The sequence below is a fragment of the Dama dama genome, chromosome 5 (assembly GCF_033118175.1).
Source record: "Dama dama isolate Ldn47 chromosome 5, ASM3311817v1, whole genome shotgun sequence".
Classification (NCBI taxonomy): Eukaryota; Metazoa; Chordata; class Mammalia; order Artiodactyla; family Cervidae; genus Dama; species Dama dama.
This window is the reverse complement of record NC_083685.1, coordinates 32,088,023-32,106,131: the sequence shown is the minus strand read 5'-3', so window position 1 is coordinate 32,106,131 and position 18,109 is coordinate 32,088,023. Positions and strand designations below refer to the sequence as shown.

At 40.9% G+C, this 18,109-nt stretch overlaps 1 protein-coding gene across 1 annotated transcript in view; it reads left to right on the top strand.

The window, feature by feature from the left end:
• Window positions 1-18,109, top strand: part of SPMIP2 (sperm microtubule inner protein 2) — a 119,606-nt gene that overhangs the window by 49,995 nt on the left and 51,502 nt on the right. Inside the window, exon 3 of the mRNA XM_061140706.1 lies at window positions 14,528-14,586. Coding sequence (XP_060996689.1) covers window positions 14,528-14,586 — 59 coding nt within the window. The remainder of the gene's footprint in view (window positions 1-14,527; window positions 14,587-18,109) is intronic.

Genomic DNA, 18,109 nt, shown 5'->3' with positions numbered 1-18,109 from the left:
ATAAAAGTACTTGGCTTCCATCACCCCCTTTAAGTCCCTTGAATACATGAGAGGAGGGGTGTGAAGAGAAGGAAGCCGGAGGCAATCCAAAAGCATTTGCACTTGGCTTTGGCGTGCATCCAGATTCCCGTCTATGCGGTGACATTCACACACATTCCCCCGCTCTTGAGCGGCTTGGTGAGTGGGTGGTGGTTAACGCAGCAGCCTGTGCTGGACGTCATCCACAAACCTAGAAACCAGCCCCAGAGATTCAAAACCCACTGTACGGATCGTGCCTTTAAGTCAGGCCATCGAGGGCGGGTAGCAGGAGGGCTCTGAGAAAGCGTGCCTTACCTCCTTCCGGAGATGTGGATGCAGGCGTGAGCACAGCCAGTCTCCTCTGAAACAGGAGAGAGCACAGGTGATTTTAGAAGCAAAATCTGAGGATTCAGACTTTTTCCCAGGCAGGCCTTTGCCTGGAAATTGAATATGTAACAATGACGCAGCAACAAATTGAACATGTATCAATTGCCTTAATTCCTGAGGCAGTTAGTGCACCCTCATGTGCAAGCATGCTTGGTCGTGTCCGACTCTGCGACCCCTTGAACTGTGGCCCTCCAGGCTTCTCTGTGCAGAGTTATCCAGGCAAGAATACTGGATTGGGTTGCCGTTTCCTCTTCCAGGGGATCTTCCCAACCCAGGGATCAAACCTGCATCTCCTGCTTTGGCAGGCAGATTCTTTACCACTGAGCCAGCCGGGAAGCCCACAGTGTTATACAGAATGGTTAACAAAGGTAAAGCCTTTTCTGGACCAACCTTCGGCAGTACCCAAGAGTGGCTGGGAGCTCCGGCTTTGGGGTCAGACAGTGTGGGCTCCACTCCTGCTCTGGTCAAGTTCAGCTCCGTGACCCTGGGCTCCGAGTTTACCTCCCTGGGTCTCCGAGCCTCCTCTGTCCATGGTGGTGTTTAGGAGCCCACTTCCTGAGGCCACGTGAATTCCTATCCCACTCCTGCCACCTCCCAGCTGTGAGACACCTTGGGCCAGTCCTCAAGAGCGCTGTGTCTCTTCATCATGAATGTGAGCGTTTGCCTTACTAGGCTGTCGTGAAGAAATCTCTGCCAACTGCTGGGCACAGTGTCTGCCCCACAGCCAGGCTCTAGGTCTGGTACGCTTCTTAACTTCCCAACATAATGTTTTCCTACTTACATACTAAACCCAAAAAGTGAGAACACTTTTAGCTTAAATTAGGAATAAAAGGGAATTTCCTAATCTGATATAGATTATCTACAAAAAAAGGTGATTATAATAGTGATACTTGATAAAACAGTGAAAGCATTTCTCTTTAAGACCAGGAACAAGACATGGATGCCCCAAATCCTGATTTTTTTTTCATTTAGCTTTGTCTTGGAGGTCTTAACCATGGCAGTAAGGAAAAAAAAAAAAAAAAACATAAAATGTGTAAAGATTGAAATAGAAGAAGTAAAACTATCATTATTTGCCAATATGTTTGTCTACCTAGAATACCTCGAAGTATAAGAGAATTTGGTAGTCAACCAGACTCAAAATCCAGGTGTAAAAATCAATTTTATTTTTATATACCAGAAACAAACAGAAAATGCAGTGAAACAGGATACTACTTACAATATCATCAGCAAATATAAAGTATGTAGGAATAGATCTTTAAAAAAGATGTTCTGGTACAACCTTGTAAATCAACTATATGTCAATAAAAAGAAAGGTGTTCTACACATGGAGAAAAATGGTAAAACTATTGAAACAGGATGTAAATGAGTGGAGAGATATATCATGTTTGTGAATTGAAAGATTCAGTATCATAAAGACTGAATGACAAAGATTCTATATCATAAATTTATCAAATTGATTAAAAAATAATTTCCATGTAATTACAATAAAAATCTCAACTTTTTCTGGAAAAAAGCAACTCTCTAGGTATCATTCTTGTTCTGTTGTGAGTTATAAATACAAGGACACAAGGAACGCACTCAGCACAGTGCCTGGCATGAGGTTAACACCCCGAGGTCAGTAGTTAGGACTGTGGTTTTGTATTTAATGTCACCTAGCGCCCGTGGAACAGAAAGAGGCCTCACGTTCCTAAATTGCACCCTGTTCCGCTCAGGCAATGATGACGAAGATCAGAAACTTGGTTCAATATCAAAAGTGATCACTAGTGAGAAGAGCATGCACCAAGAGCAAGGCAGCTGACTTGAAGAGAGTCCAGAACTTGGGTGGCCTCGTGACTTGTCTCAGGAGATGCCCAGCTTTTGTGCACAGCCCTCAAGTTGTCTCTGTCTTGAGTGTGTGGAGCTGTGAATCCAAGACCCACGTCAGCCACGACTTAGCCTTCCAGGAAGGGATTTATTCCATTTCTTTGGATGGAATGTCACAGACGGTTCTAATTCTCAGCCCTGCATAGCTGTGCGATTCTCATAACCTGGTGGGACTGCGTGTGAACCAGACAGAGCTCTCCCCACCCGGGGCTCACGTGGAAGCTGGCCTTGTTTGGCACAGGCTGTGAGAGCTTGTCAGCTGTGCCCCAGCCTTTGACAGTAAATGTTTTCAAAGATGTATCTGTCTTAAGTTTGATTTTTTTTTGGCTGCACTCTGCGGCATGTGGGATCTATTTCCCCGATGAGGGATTGAACCCATACCCCCTGCTTTGGAAGCATGGAGTCTTAACCACTGGACCACTGGGATTAAAGGATTCCTTGGACTAAAAACTTTATCATGAGAACAAAAAGATGCACTGAGAATGACTGTACATACAGGTCAAGAACCACATATGCTTTACCTACCAGTTAAGGCCTAGGATTTGTCACCAAGTTTGTTCATTCCCCCTCAACCCCCTGTGCAACCCCACATGCAGGGCCTGGCTCCATTCCCCCTTCCCCTACATCCAGGACAGCCCCAGATTCGGACTCCTTATCCTCGCAAGTCTCCAGGCAGCCTCTTCCAATCAATGAGAAGAAAGTGACATTTGAACTGATAGACATACACTCATCCTCTACACCTAGAAATGAGTCCTCAATCACAAGTAAACTGTGAGTGCCTGTGCCGTGAATTCAAGTCTCCTCGCCAAGGAGCTGGACCATTCCTTCAAGCGATGTAACCCAGGGCAGGGTCTCTGGCTGCCTGTCCTTGGTGGTCTTCGATCCCACCCCCCACTGCATCTGTAAGAGTCCCACCAAGGTGACACTTTGTTTCAGATTGCAGAGACTCCTCAGCGGCTCCCCCTGCAATAGCTCAGAACCAGGATTTTAATCACAAACTTTCATCTAGCGGGTTTTTATAGCCTGAACAGCTGCTCTTCCCAATTCACTGCTCCAGGTTCCTGTAAGACCGGCTGCTGAGAAAGCTTGGGCACCTGCAGCAGACTTGGTGACATGCCTGGGGCAGCTGCTTCCTGCTCGGTCATGGCCTCTCCTCTTTGGAGGCACTAGAAAGGGGTCATCTGGATTTGGGTAGAAAGATAACTTCCAGGTTGAGTGACACCTGAAAAATTTCCCCATATTTTCAGAGGTCAGTAAAAATCACAACATCAGGTCTCTCTTCTGGGTCTTCGTGTGTTTAGCTATTTCCTACTCTGGTGTGGGGCCGTAATACAGGAATGACATATGTGTAATAAACCAGTGAAGATCACTGCTTTTGTTATTTTCATAGATTTAAGAGCAGTACATTTTTGTTTTTTTTTTAATGGAGCTGATCTCTGCCAAACTATATGTGTTGTTTATACAATAATATATGGAGACCAGGACTTCCCTGGTAGTCCAGTGGTTAAGAACCCGTATTCCAATTCCAGGAGCTGCAGGTTCAATCCCTGGCTGGGAAACTAAGATCCCACATGTCTCGGTGAAACTAAACCTTTGCAGCACAACTAGGGAGAAGCCTATGCACCACAACAAAGACCCCAAGCAGCCAAAAATAAATAAATGAACAAGTAAATACATCAATATTTTTTAAAATATATGGAGACTATTGAAACCTTTGGTTTCAAACTGAGGAGCTTCTCTAAGTAGTTCATAGGTGGGCATGTATCCCACTCATGGGCTTTCATTAATCCTGGTCTTGTCATGTCCGTTTTCTACTCCTGCATCTGACCTCATGGCTAGATAATTTAAGACACTTGGTTTTCCCACAGAAGCAATGTGATACTGAACTTGAGGACTGACTCTTCTTAGGTATAATCCCAATAACCATATTAAATCAATTAGTCATAACAGATATTACAGCCAATATATCATACAGCATCACACCTTGAATGATGTGTAGAAGGTAACAAAGAGAACCATGGGGATGCGTCAGTAATATATGTATATAGGATACAGTGTGATATAATAAAAAGGAAATTTTTTTGAGGCTTTGAAACTCCTGCCTCCTGTTTGACCCAAATTCCTGCGTTATGAACACAGAGGGCTTCTCTGAGTTTGATGGACATGGGAACAGACTTCTTGAGAGCTGCTCAGTAAATTGATCCAAGGATGGTTTCTTTATGAAACGTTTTTCTCACAATGAATTTATTTAGAGAAAGTAAACATGAAAGAGCTGTTTCTGTGGGGATGTAAGTTGTTGTACCCACTGTGGAGAAGAGTATGGAGGTTCCTCAAAAAACTGAAAACAGACTCAGCAATCCCACTCCTGTGCATACATCCAGACAAAAACATAATTCAAACAGATCCATGCACCCCAGTGTTCATTGCGGGACGGCTTACAATAGCCAGGACAGGGAAACAACTGAAATGTTCAATAGATGGATGGATAAAGTAGATGTGGTACATATACACAACAGATTATTACTCAGCCATAAAAAGGAATGAAATAGTGCCACGTGCAATAACACGGAAGGACCTAGAGATTGTCATACCAAGTGAAGTAAGCCAGATGGAGAAAGAAATTTATCATATGGTATCGATTCTCTAGTTGTACTGCATGGGTTTAGTTCCACTGAGGCATATGGGATCTTAGTTCCCCGACAAGGGATTGAACCTGCAATTGGAAGACGGATTCTTAACCAGTGGACTACCAGGGAAGTCCTGGTCTCCATATTGTTGTATAAACAGCACATATAATTTGGCTGACCAGGTCCATTAAAAAAAAAAAAAAACAGTGGAATCTAAAGTATGACAGGAATTGACTTATGAAACAGAAAGAGACTCATAGACATAGAAAGCAAACTTACAGTCACCAAAGGGAGAGGGGATGGAGAAAGGAAAGATTAGGAGTTTGGGATTAATAGACACACACTACCACATATAAAATAGATGATCAACAAGGACATACTGTATAACACAGGAAATTATATTCAATATTCTATAATAAGCCATAAGAATACGAACATATATATGTAATTGAATCACTTTGCTTTGTAGCAGAAACTAACACAACATTGTAAATAAACTGTACTCCAGTAAAATGGATTTTTAAAAAACGAGCTCCTCTTGAATATTTACTGTGTGAGGAGGGTACTGTGATTCTTTTTCCTTCACAGAGGAGGGAATGGAGGTATTGACACTGAGGCCCCTGGCTGAGGCTGCACAGGGGGTCAGTGATGGCACCAGGATCCCAGCCTCGGCTGTGGGTTCAGGGACTCAGTGGGAGTCCAGCATGTGAGACGGGAAACAAAGTCAGAACGTGGGGCTGGAGCCACAGCGGGAGGCTCCTAGCTGGGTGAGCACGTTTCCACGCGGCAGGGTCTGGCCGGGTCAGTCCCAGCTGTGTTGTCTCATAAGCACCTGTCCTTTCTTCATGGGGCCTCAACTGTCTACCGGTACCCCATTCTGCATCATTTGCACACAAGATGCTTCATTCATAATACCAAAATGAGTCATCAGTAGTAGATATAACCCACCTATTTGATATAATAAGAGAGAGCTCAGTGATAGTTATTTTCTGTATTGTTTCTTTATTAAATCTTGAAAAACTTTTCATTGGAGTATAGTAGATGTACAATAGTGTATTCGTTTCGGGGGTACAGCAGTGATTCAGTTACACATACAGATGTACATATATCTATTTTCCCAAATTCTTTTTCTTTGTATGTTAATACAAAATATTGAGTATAGGTCCCTATGCTATACAGTAATTCCTTGTTGTATAAATGATATCATATGATTTTTTGTCTTTCTATGTCTGACTTCACTCAGTAGGATAATCTCTAGGTCCATCCCTGTTGCTGTAAATGGTATTATCTGATCCTTTTGAATGGATGAGTAATATTCCATCACATATATATGTACCACATCATCTTTATCCATTCCTCGGTTGATGGGCATTTAGGTTGCTTCCATGTCTTGACTATTGCAAAGAGTGCTGCAATGAACACTGGGGTCCTTGCATCTTTTCAAATTGTGGTGCTCTTCAGATATATGCCCAGAAGTGGGACTGCAGGATAAAATAATAACTCTATTTTTAATTTTATTATCTTCAAGTTTCTATGTAATAAGTTCTTTATAGCGTTTCAAAGTGTGTGTGAAGTTGCTCAGTCATGTCCAACTCTTTGCGACCCCATGGACTGTAGTCCACCAGGCTCCTCTGTCCATGGGATTCTCCAGGCAAGAATACTGGAGTGGGCTGCCATTTCCTTCTCCAGGGGATCTTCCCAACTCAGAGATTGAACCCGGGTCTCCCACATTGCAGGCGGACGCTTTATCCTCTGAGCCACCAGGGAAGCCCCGAAAATGTATCATCAAATATAATCTTTGGCAATTTGGAAAAAAAGAGAAGTGAGATTCCTCCCAAACTTCCTTCCAGCCCCACCCTGTGCATTCTTCCAAACCCCACCTTCACACAACAGTGTCCTGGAAGTTTTTCAAATTAACCTAAAATAGAGAAGTATTGTTGGTATGGAGTTGATCAGTATGTAGACTCCCACACACACATTTCAGAATTTATGGGTGTTTTTCACCACAAATTTCTCATTTATGTTTGGGTTCATTTAGGTGACTCACAGTCTCATTAAAATTCCTAAGATCTCACACTCACGTTGCTAGCAACACGGAAGACTTTTAAAAGATAACAAAGCTTCCTTTTTCAATCAAGTTATGAAAGCAAAATAGAAAATAACTTTTCTAAAATTAGGTGTGGCTTGGAGTGGCTGCTGTCTCTTTCCCAGATGGGTGCGTGCGTGTTTAGTTCTCACGAGTTATTTGAGTCCTAAGAGTTTGTTGTTTAATATAAAAATAATTACATTAGCACCTTTCATCCTTAAGTGCTGTATAAAGTAGTGGCTTTCCTGAGACCACGGGAAGCCACTAGTTTGGAAAGGCCACAGAGTGACCATCTGTGAGCAAGGAGAAGCCTTGGCTACAAAGCCCAAATAGCCCTCCATTTTGGGGAAAATAATATATTGGATCAGCCAGAAAGTTCATTTGGGTTTTCCACATGATATTATGGAAAAATCTGAACTAACTTTTTGGTTAACCCCATATTAACATTAACTTCCTAATACACAGGTGTTAAAATTTCCGTTTCATAAAACTTGGCTTTCTATTGTTGTTCAGTCGCTAAGCCATGTCTGACTCTTTGCAGCCACATGGATTGTAGCCCACCAGGCTCCTCTGTCCGTGGGATTTCTCAGGCAAGAATACTGGATTGGGTTGCCATGTCCTCCTCCAGGGGATCTTCCTGACCCAGGAATCGAACCTGTGTCTCCTGCACCGCAGGCAGATTCTTTGCCACTGAGCTCAGGAAAGTCATGGCTTTCTATTGGATTCCTCAAACAGATTGAAGGAACTTACTTGTATCTGAACTCCCAGAAAATAAATTTTAAGTTCAATGCTTCCTTTCTGGAACAGACCATGAAAGCAAAAAGCGAGATAGGTATCACTGACATGCGGTCCCTGCGCTGTGTCCAAAGCGGTTCTGTGAACAGCAGGTTGGTACCTGGGGCACTTTCTCTCCACATATCACCAGGCTCCCCAGGCCCAGGTTCCCAGTGAGTCTGGGCTTCCTCCTTCTGGCTGTGACTTTGTGGATGATTTTTGGTGAACTGGAAAAAAAACAGACATCCTGATGCTCACATCTTTTGTTAGGATGTGGAGACGTGAAAACAAAAGAAAGGATAGAAAGAAAGAGAAGGAGGGGGGAAGGAAGGAAGGAAATAAACTCAAAGCAATTTAGAGCCTAGTGAGTGATTTTATTTCTAATTAAAGAAGGCTAAAAATGCGCCATGGTGGTTACCAGCTTCTGTAGGGCTTAACATACATGTTGAGTATGCTTTTCAATGAAAATATAACCTTTTAAAAAAAAATTGCACTTCTTAAAGTTAATATTAAGCATACTCCATAAGTTTTCAACAAATATTGTTTGATGATGCTAACAAGATACAAAGCTAAGAAAAATGTATAAACTAGAATGGGTTCTAGGAAACTTCACATTTAACTCCACTATCAGGCTTCTTTGAATATACTGTCAAGAATTCAGAAACTTGGGCTTGATCTAATATCCCAGGGACAGGTGGCTAAAATACCAGGACATATGTTTTCGGAATCTGGCATTTGTCCCGGCTTTTTGAGATGTTTGGAAGAAATTCTAATATCATTATAAATTTAGGATTATAGTTTTCCCTATTATTCATATATAACACTTCTGAAATATGTCAGCTGTGTTGACAAAAGTGCCTAGAATGCATAGCAATCTGGAGCTAGCTATTCTCTTCCCAGGACTCAAGAAATCTTAATTGAGCAAATTGAAAACAACCCATTCAATAGAGAGGCCCCTGGGATGTGGTCCCACTGTCTCTGGACACAAAGAAAATGGCACTGAAAATAAGTGCTTTGGGGCCCATGTGGGCTCTTGCAGTTGGGGAGGAATTCATAGGAAGTTTCTCTGTGTTGTCATCATTGTTGAAGTTTTTAGGGTGACTATTGGCCTGCACAGTGCCAGCCACATCTCAAATGACTGTAAGCAACTTGAGGTGTGAGATCTGTCTTACTTGACTTTTTATTGACAGCATCCACAGCCTTCTTCCTAGTGCTTAGCACAGCCTAGAAGATCATGAAAAAATGATGGGAAATGGAGACTGAAATCTCGTTCTTTTTCATGCAGTCTTTGATAAGAAACCAAGTTGCAGAAGGAGGTGGGGGAGGGGGGTGTGGAATGAGCTTTTAAGTGTGCGTGAGCTTGAGAATTATTCTCCTCCTAGGTTATTCAATAGTGATTCAAGGACTACTTAGCTTTTCTTTTTTATTTTTTGCTGAAACTTAGTTATACTGTTCTGTTCACAAAGCCTGTGCTATCACCCCTAGTGCAATTCTGTACGGTAAAGCTAATTGGACAATTAACTTGGGAGGAACACACTTCCTGACCTTTGAATTAACAACAGTGCCAACACATTAGAAAACTCCGAGGGTGAGAGTAGTCGCCAACCAGGCTCTTAATTATATTTCAGGAACTGTGGCCTGGACACAAGCAGAGACTTGGGAAGCTCCTGTGTAGCTTTCCTGTAGCTTGAATATTTGAGTCCACTCATATTTCAGACCCTGGTAGGGACCATCCGCCAACTATGGATAAAAGACTGGTTGCAGAATGATTGGCTACTCATCACAAATCCTAACAATTCCCAACAGAATAAGTTCTAGTCTTGCTAGAAGTCCTCATGTATCTTGAATTATCACGTGGATAAGGAAAACATTAATCTCCCTGGAGAAGTACAGAAAAAAACAATAGAAATGTGCCTTCTCTCTGAGGCTAAATAAGGCAGTTAGCATTTATAATGCTTTTCAAGACAAATCTATGTGTGTGGTCTTAATGAAAAACTGAATATGGAAAAAAAGCCAGCTGAAGAATTTTTTGTTTTCCCCTATTTGCATGCTAATCTGCCCACTATCCTTTATAATGTTTCAGTTTTCCCATTGATAAAATGGGCATTGCATTAGTTTTCTGTTGAGCATTATCTATTGCCACTAAATTAGAAGCTGAAGCTCTAGTACTTTGGCCACCTGATGTGAAGAGCTGACTCATGCTGGGAAAGACTGAGGGCAGAGAAGAGGATAGTAGAGGATGATACGGTTGGAGGGCATCACTGACTCAATGGACATGAATTTGAGCAAACTCCAGGAGATAATGAAGGGCAGGGAAGCCTGGTGTGCTGCAGTAAACAATAACATCTTAAAGCAACACCATTTATTTACTCACAGAAGCAAATCGTAGATCAGAAGTAGATGAGAAGTTCAGGGACGTCTAGGCTTGATTCTCTGCTCAGAACTCACTAAGGTGAATTTCAAAGTGTCGGTTGTGACAATGATCAAATCTGAGGTTTGGGGGCTCTTCCAAGTGCATTTGTTTGTGGCAGATTTCAGTTCTTTGTGGCTAGAGGACTGAGGTCTTATTTCTCTGCAGCTGTCAGGCAGGGACCAGTCTCAACATCAAGAAGCTGCCCACATCCCTTTGTCGATGGTCCCCTCTATCTTTAAAGCCAGCAACAGACACTCTCCCTCATGTCCAAATCCCTCTCACATTTCAAATGCCCTTTGCCCAGAGGAGCCCAGGTCCTTTAAAGAGCTTGAATGATGAAGTTAGGGCCACCAAGGAGAAACTTCCTTTCTTAAAATCAGTTGGTTTGGAATCTTAATTACACCTTAAATCCCTTCACAGCAGTACCTAGGTTAGTATTTGGCTGAGTATCTGGAAGAAGGTGTATGTATAAGGGAGTGAGCATCTTGAGGGTCTTTAGAATTCTGCCTTCCACAGGGAAAATAATGTTATGTAATATCATTATAATCTTAGAGTACTGTCAAATGGATTAGGTGAGATAAATGCGTAAAGCACTTAGCATAGTATCTAGTACGATAAGTCTAAAGAAGTGTGATCTGGTATTATTAATGCCTCACTATACTATGTTTTCTTACCTACATGAATTTTAAAATTATATTATGATAAGCACTTTAGAAACATAATGGAATATGTTTCTCATTATTTGGATACTCTACAGAAAACACATACTATGGTCAGAGTCAAGAAACACAGGAAACTTAATGTTTAGTCTGTTTGCTAAAATTTGGTGAACTAATTCAAATTATTTTAAAACAGTGCAATAAAAAAAGGGGAGATCAGGATATAATTCATATTGGTACTCAGCTCAAGTCTCCATATCCTTTGGCATGAAATGAATTATGGGCCTCTGCATTGTTGTTCACTTTTTGCTTTTTAGTAAGAAAAATGCATCACAGAATCCATGCCTTAAACACTGACATTTTTCAGGGAGAACTGTTTTGTTTCTACCCCTGCTCTGCATGTAAAATGAATGCTTCAAATGCTCTATCCACACAAAAGCTTGATGCCCCCTTTCTTCCTTCAATAGTTCCAGTCGAGAATAGGCAGCATTATGCAATTTGGTGACCAGGCGCCAACAATGAGAATGCTTCTCCCTGGCTGTGGGAAGAAAAGCAGCTAAGGGGTTAACAGTAATATTTTGCAAATGGAGGCAAGTGAAGAAAAAATTACATTAGCATAAGAAAAGGTAGGCTTAGGGGATTTTCCACTCCACTGTTTGGTATAAGAGCTCTACGTTACCAAGGAGGAGGATGGCAAGAGAAACCCTAGTGTTACGCTGTTCTTGAAATGCATGGCCATTGTACTCATCCTTCTGAAGAGAAAGTCCTCCTAGTTACCGAGATGGGAAATGGTCCTTTCTAGTAAGAAAAGTCACAACTGGCTATATTAGGAAAAACACCCTGAGTTAAGTCTGGCAAGAAAGTAAGAGGATTCCTCAGTAATGTCACTTCTAGAGGAGAGGTGGTTTGTGATTAAAAGTAAAAATATTAAGCAATGATTTTCCTTATTAACTAGAATGGACCCCAATGTCTGTAATTAATTTCACTTAAATTTAATAGCTCATTTGAGAAATTGTGTCTAATTCACATTATCTAAATGTAATTAGCAGATATTTCTTTTTCCTTAATACTTAGACTTATTTAAAGATTGCTTAATAGGGAATATCCAATTTCAAGTTATAATTATTTTTGCTAATTGAAAGCATGCAAAATAGCTGCAAAGATTCTTACTGATCTCCTTAGCGTAGAACATATACTACTCGTTGTTACCTGTTTCTATGAAGGTGCTGAATTCGCTTTTGAATCAGTCTTTGCTTCACTTTTATGAATAACTGACCAGTAAAAAGAAAAAAACACTTTGATTCTGAATTTCATTAGATTTAACAACAAAGTGAGCACAACTGTACAAATAAATCATGATGAATCTCATTAATTAAGACAGAGAAGGAAAAAAAAAGAAAAAAAGACGGAGAAGGGTCAGCTTATTTTAGATAAATTTCTATGACATTATATGCTGATAACTATAGGGTAGGGTTAGAGGCTAATGAATGCACTGTGTGTTTCTAAGGAAAACCTTTCCAGATTAAACCAGTAAAAGTTTGGGTTATTAAAAATGAGAACAAAAATCAAAGATTATCCAAGCCCTGGAAAATTTGGCCATAAACTGATAATAAAATTATTTGTAAGTCAGTTGATAAGATTGATATTCAGGGAATAGGTGTCAGGAATCAGTTGAGACTCAGGAGTTTGGGGGAGAATGGATACATGTATATTTATGGCTGAGTCCCTTTGCTGTCCCCCTGAAACTATCACAACATTGTTAATTGGCTATACCTCAATATAAAATAAAAAGTTAAAAAAGAAAGCAGTTGAAAAACAAAGATTTTACCATTACAGACAGATTGTTGTTATTTAGTTGCTAAGTAGTCATGTCTGACTCTTTGCAACCCCATGGACTGTACCCCGCCAGGCTCCTCTGTCCATGGGATTTTCCAGGTACCAATACTGGAGTGGGTTGCCATTTCCTTCTCCAGGGCATCTTTCCAACCTGGTATCAAACCCACATCTCCTGCATTGACAAGAGGATTCCTTATCACCGAGCCACCAGGGACGTCCTAAACACAGATTATCACTTTTCAAACTTTTGGAATAGTGGCTTAGCCTTGCATTTAAGTCTTGTTTATTTTGTCCCTTCCTTTGTTGATTATTTTACACGTGGACATTAAAGATCTAGCAGTGATCAAGTTTTCAGATCTTCGTCACTGAGAAATGACTTAAATAGATCTGCTTTCCCAACACAACCCTTGATCAGGAAAGGCGTTATAAAGCAAAGCTTGAGGAAAAGGGAAGAAAACGGGGGAGATAAAAAAAGAGTACCAGGTGATTTATCTAAGGTTAGCATTATGGTATGATTTTGCTACTTTTCCCCCTTTTTCCTTTTCATTGATGTATTTGAGGTTCATTTACAGTGTTGTGTTAGTTTCTGGTGTGTAGCAAAGTGGTTCAGACAGATAGATAGATAGATTCTCTTTCAGCTTATCTTCCATTGTAGGTTATTACAAGGTATTGAGTATAGGTCCCTGTGCTATACAGTAGGTCCTTGTCTGTTATCTATTTTATATAAAGTAGTTGGTATCGGTTAATCCCAAGCTCCTAATTTTTTCCTCCACTCTTCCATTTCCTTTGGTAACCATGAGTATGTTTTCTATGTCTGTGAGTCTGTTTCTGTTTTGTAAATAAGTTCATTTGTATAATTTTTTTGGATTGCACATGTGATATCAAATGATATTTGCCTTTGTCTGATTTATTACACTCAATGTGATAATCTCTAAGTCTGTTTATGTTGCTACAAATGGCAGTATTTCATTCTTTTTATGGCTGAATAATAGCCCATTGTATATATATCCCACATCTTTAACCATTCATCTGTTGATGATGCTGTTAAGATGCTCCATAACTTGTCTATTGTAAATTATGCTGTAATGAACATTGGAGTGCACATATCTTTTCAAATTATAATTTTCTTCAGATATCTGCCCAGGAGTCAGATTGCTGGATCATATGGTAGTTGTATTTTTAGGTTTTTAAGGAACCTCCAGACTGTTTTCCATAGCAGCTGCACCACTTCACATTCCAACCAACAGTGTAGGAAGATACCTTTTTTCTACATCTTCTCCAGCACTTACTATTTGTAGACTTTTTGATGATGACCATTCTGACCAGTGTGAGGTGATACCTTGTAGTAGTTTGGATTTGCATTTCTCTAATAATTAGTGCTGTTGAGCATCTTTTCACATGAGGGTAAGGTGATGTGAAAAAAGCTAAGCTGAGTCTAAATAATGTCATGTTATAGTTGTTGGGGGGAAGGGATCGTTAAGGAGTTGGGATGGATATGTAAGCAGTGCACTATTTAAGGTTGGTAACCAATAAGGACCCGCTATGAAAAATAAAAAATAAATGGTAAGTCCTGGTTTTGAGTGCCTGCTCATGTAGATACAGGATATTGAGATGTTTCGAGATTGCAGATGACACTTTCTGCAGACCCAACACCTATTCTTTTATAGAGAGGGCAGGGAAAGCACAGAAGGTCAGATTTATTTTACTTCTTGTACCTTTTCTTCTCAGTTCAAGGATCAAAAGGCCATCTTTCCTCAACTGAATTTAGCATTTCTTGTTTAATTGCTCCACCTGACCTCCTCTTTGACTAGGAACCCAGACTCTCAGACATGTTTATGCCCATTGATTTTTCTTCTTTTTACAGTATGAAGACTTCAGTCATGCTGCTATTGACAAACTAAGCCACAGATACCAGAGCCCGTGGTAAGCATACTTACATCAATTAATTAATGTTTCCTCCTAAATTAGTAACAGGGTTAATTTCTTTTTATTGGAGTGAGTTGCTTTACAATACTGTGTTAGTTTCTGATGTACAGCAAAGTGAATCAGCTCTATGTTTACCTACATCCCCTCTTTTTTGATGTCCTTCCCAGTTAGGTCACTACACAGAATTTAGTAGCGGTCCCTGTGCAATACAGTAGGTTCTCATTATCTCATTATCTATTTTGTACCTGCATTGTTCTTCAATTACTCAGTCGTGTCCGACTCTTTACGACCCCATGGACTTCAGCATACCAGGCTTCCCTGTCCTTCACCATCTCCTGGAGCTTGCTCAAGCTAATGTCCATTGAATCGGTGATGCCATCCAACCATCTTGTCCTCAGTCATCCCCTTCTCTTTCTGCCTTCAATCTTTCCCCACAATCAGAGTCTTTTCAAATGAGTCAGTTCTTTGCATCAGGGGGCCAAAGTATTGGAGTTTCAGCTTCAACATCAGTCCTTCCAAAAAATATTCAGGACTGATTTCCTTTAGGATGGACAGGTTGGATCTCCTTGCAGTCTAACAGACTCTCAAGAGTCTTCTCGAACACCACAGTTCAAAAGCATCAATTCTTCGGCACTCAGCTTTCTTTATAGTCCAACTCTTAGATCCATACATGACTACTGGGAAAACCATAGCCTTGACTAGATGGACCTTTGTTGGCAAAGTAATGTCTCTGCTTTTTAATATGCTATCTAGGTTGGTCATAGCTTTTCTTCCAAGGAGCAAGCATCTTTTAATTTCATGGCTGCAATCACCATCTGCAGTCATTTTGGAGCCCCCCCCCCCAAATAAAGTCAGCCACTGTTTCCACTGTTTCCCCATCTATTTGCCATGAAGTGATGGGACTGGATGTCATGATATTAGTTTTCTGAATGTTGAGTTTTAAACCAACTTTTCTACTCTCCTCTTTCACTTTCATCAAAAGGCTCTTTAGTTCATCTTCGCTTTCTGCCATAAGGGTGGTGTCATCTGGATATCTGAGGTTATTGATATTTCTCCCGGCAATCTTGATTCCAGTTTGTGCTTCATCCAGCTCAGCGTTTCTCATAATGTACTTGCATATAAGTTAAATAAGCAGGGTGACAGTATACAGCCTTGATGTGCTACTTTTCCAATATGGAACCAGTTTGTTGTTCCATATCCAATTCTAACTGTTGCTTCCTAACCTACATACAGATTTCCCAAGAGGCAGGTCAGGTGGTCTGCTACTCCCATCTCTTCAAGAATTTTCCACAGTTTGTGGTGATCCACACAGTTAAAGGCTTTGGCATAGTCAATAAAGCAGAAATAGATGTTTTTCTGGAACTATCTTGCTTTCTTGATGATCCAACGTATGCTGGCAATTTGTTCTCTGGTTCCTCTGCATTTTCTAAATCCAGCTTGAACATCTGGAAGTTCTTAGTTCATATACTGTTGAAGCCTCACTTGGAGCATTTTGAGCATTACCCTATTAGCATGTGAGATGAGTACAGTTGTGTGGTAGTCTGAGCATTCTTTGGCATTGCCATTCTTTGGGATCGGAATGAAAACTGACTTTTTCCAATCCTGTGGCCACTGCTGAGTTTTCCAAATTTGCTGGTATATTGAGTGCAGCACTTTCATAGCATCATCTTTTAGGATTTGAAACAGCTCAACTGGAATTCCCTCACCTCCACTAGCTTTGTTCGTAGTGATGCTTCCTAAGGCCCACTGACTTCGCTTTCCAGGATGTCTGGCTCAAACTGACTGATCACACCATCATGATTATCTGGATTGTGAAGATCTTTTTTGTATAGTTCTTCTGTGTATTCTTGCCACCTCTTCTTAATATCTTCTACTTCTGTTAGGTCCATACCATTTCTGTCCTCTATCAAATCCATCTTTGCATGAAATGTTCCCTTGGTATCTCTGATTTTCTTGAAGAGATCTCTAGTCTTTCCCATTATATTATTTTTCTCTATTTCTTTGCATGATCACTGAGGAAGGCTTTCCTCTCTCTCCTTGCTATTCTTTGGAACTCTGAATTCAAATGGGTGTATCTTTTCTTTTTTCCTTTGCCTTTCGCTTCTCTTCTTTTCACAGCTATTTGTAAGGCCTCCTCAGACAATTTTGCCTTTTTGCATTTCTTTTTCTTGGGGATGGTCTTGATCCCTGCCTCCTGTACAATGTCATGAACCTCCATCCATACTTCTTTAGGCACTCTGTCTATCAGATCTAGTCCCTTGAATCTACTTCTCATTTCCACTGTATAATAGTAAGGGATTTCATTAAGGGGAGGAATGGGGCAGGGCCAGTGAGATGAGAGCACAGTGGAGGAAGAGGGAACCAGCCTGTTAAGAACAGCAGCTGGATGGTGAAGGGTGGGGACTTTAACTATATAAATGGTTGTTTTCAATGAAAGAACAAAAATATAACTTTTTTGGTTAAAAGCCCCTCATTTCATGCTGTTGGCCTAGAAACCATCTTAATGCATTAATGTTGGTTAATCAATGTAATCCTACTAAAGTCACACAATGGCTTGAATTGGCACTCTCTTAAGGCAGCTGGTAACCTAAAGGAAACATGTCTAGCACAAGGCATGTTCAGTTACAGGAAAAGAGCAAAACATAGACTTGTCATCTATTGGAACATATAATCAGATTTCTAAGGGAAAAGAGATCAACCAGCATTGCTGTTACAGGAGTGCAGATTCAATAATGCCTTTGTTCTCCTCAGAGTTTTGGAGGTCAGTGCTTCTGCACTTTGGGGACACCGCTGCTTACAAACCTTCTGGCCTCACTCTCAGGCTTGGCAGAGGCTCTGAAAGAGGATGACTCTACCAGCTCCAGGTGTGCCCACCTGATTGCATTCTCTTAGCTGTGCCAAGAGCCAACTCCTTCCTGGGCAAGATTTGTGTTTAGCCTCCCCGACTGTTTGCATGTTCTGTTGTCAGTCAACTGCGTTCATTAATCAAAGCACTGCTAGACTCTTCAGCCACAGTGCTGAACAAGTGCCTAAGAACAAAGAGAAGTCACTGGGGACTTCCCTGGTGATACAGTGGATAGGAATCCACCTGCCAAGGCAGGGGACACGGGTTCAATCCCCAGTCTGGGAAGATTCCACATGCTGTGAGCAACTAAGCCCATGAACCTACTGAGTGAGGCCTTGTGCAGCAATTACTGAAGCCCATGTGCCTCGAGCCTGTGCTCTGAATAAGCGAAGCCGCCACAATGAGAAGCCCATGCAATGGCATCTAGAGAGTAGCCCCCGCTCGTCTCAACTAGAGAAAGCCTGTGTGCAACAACATAGACCTAGCTCAGCCAAAAAAATAAAAATAAATGAATAAATATATTTAAAAAAAGAGAATTCATTGAAGGATTTAAAATAGGGAACAATGTGATCCAATTTTTTTTTAAAAGATCACTCTGTAATATTGAAGTGCTGCATGGAAAAAAAAATTGAAAAGTGACAAGATAGTTGTGGGAAGCTCAGCCAGGAAACAGTT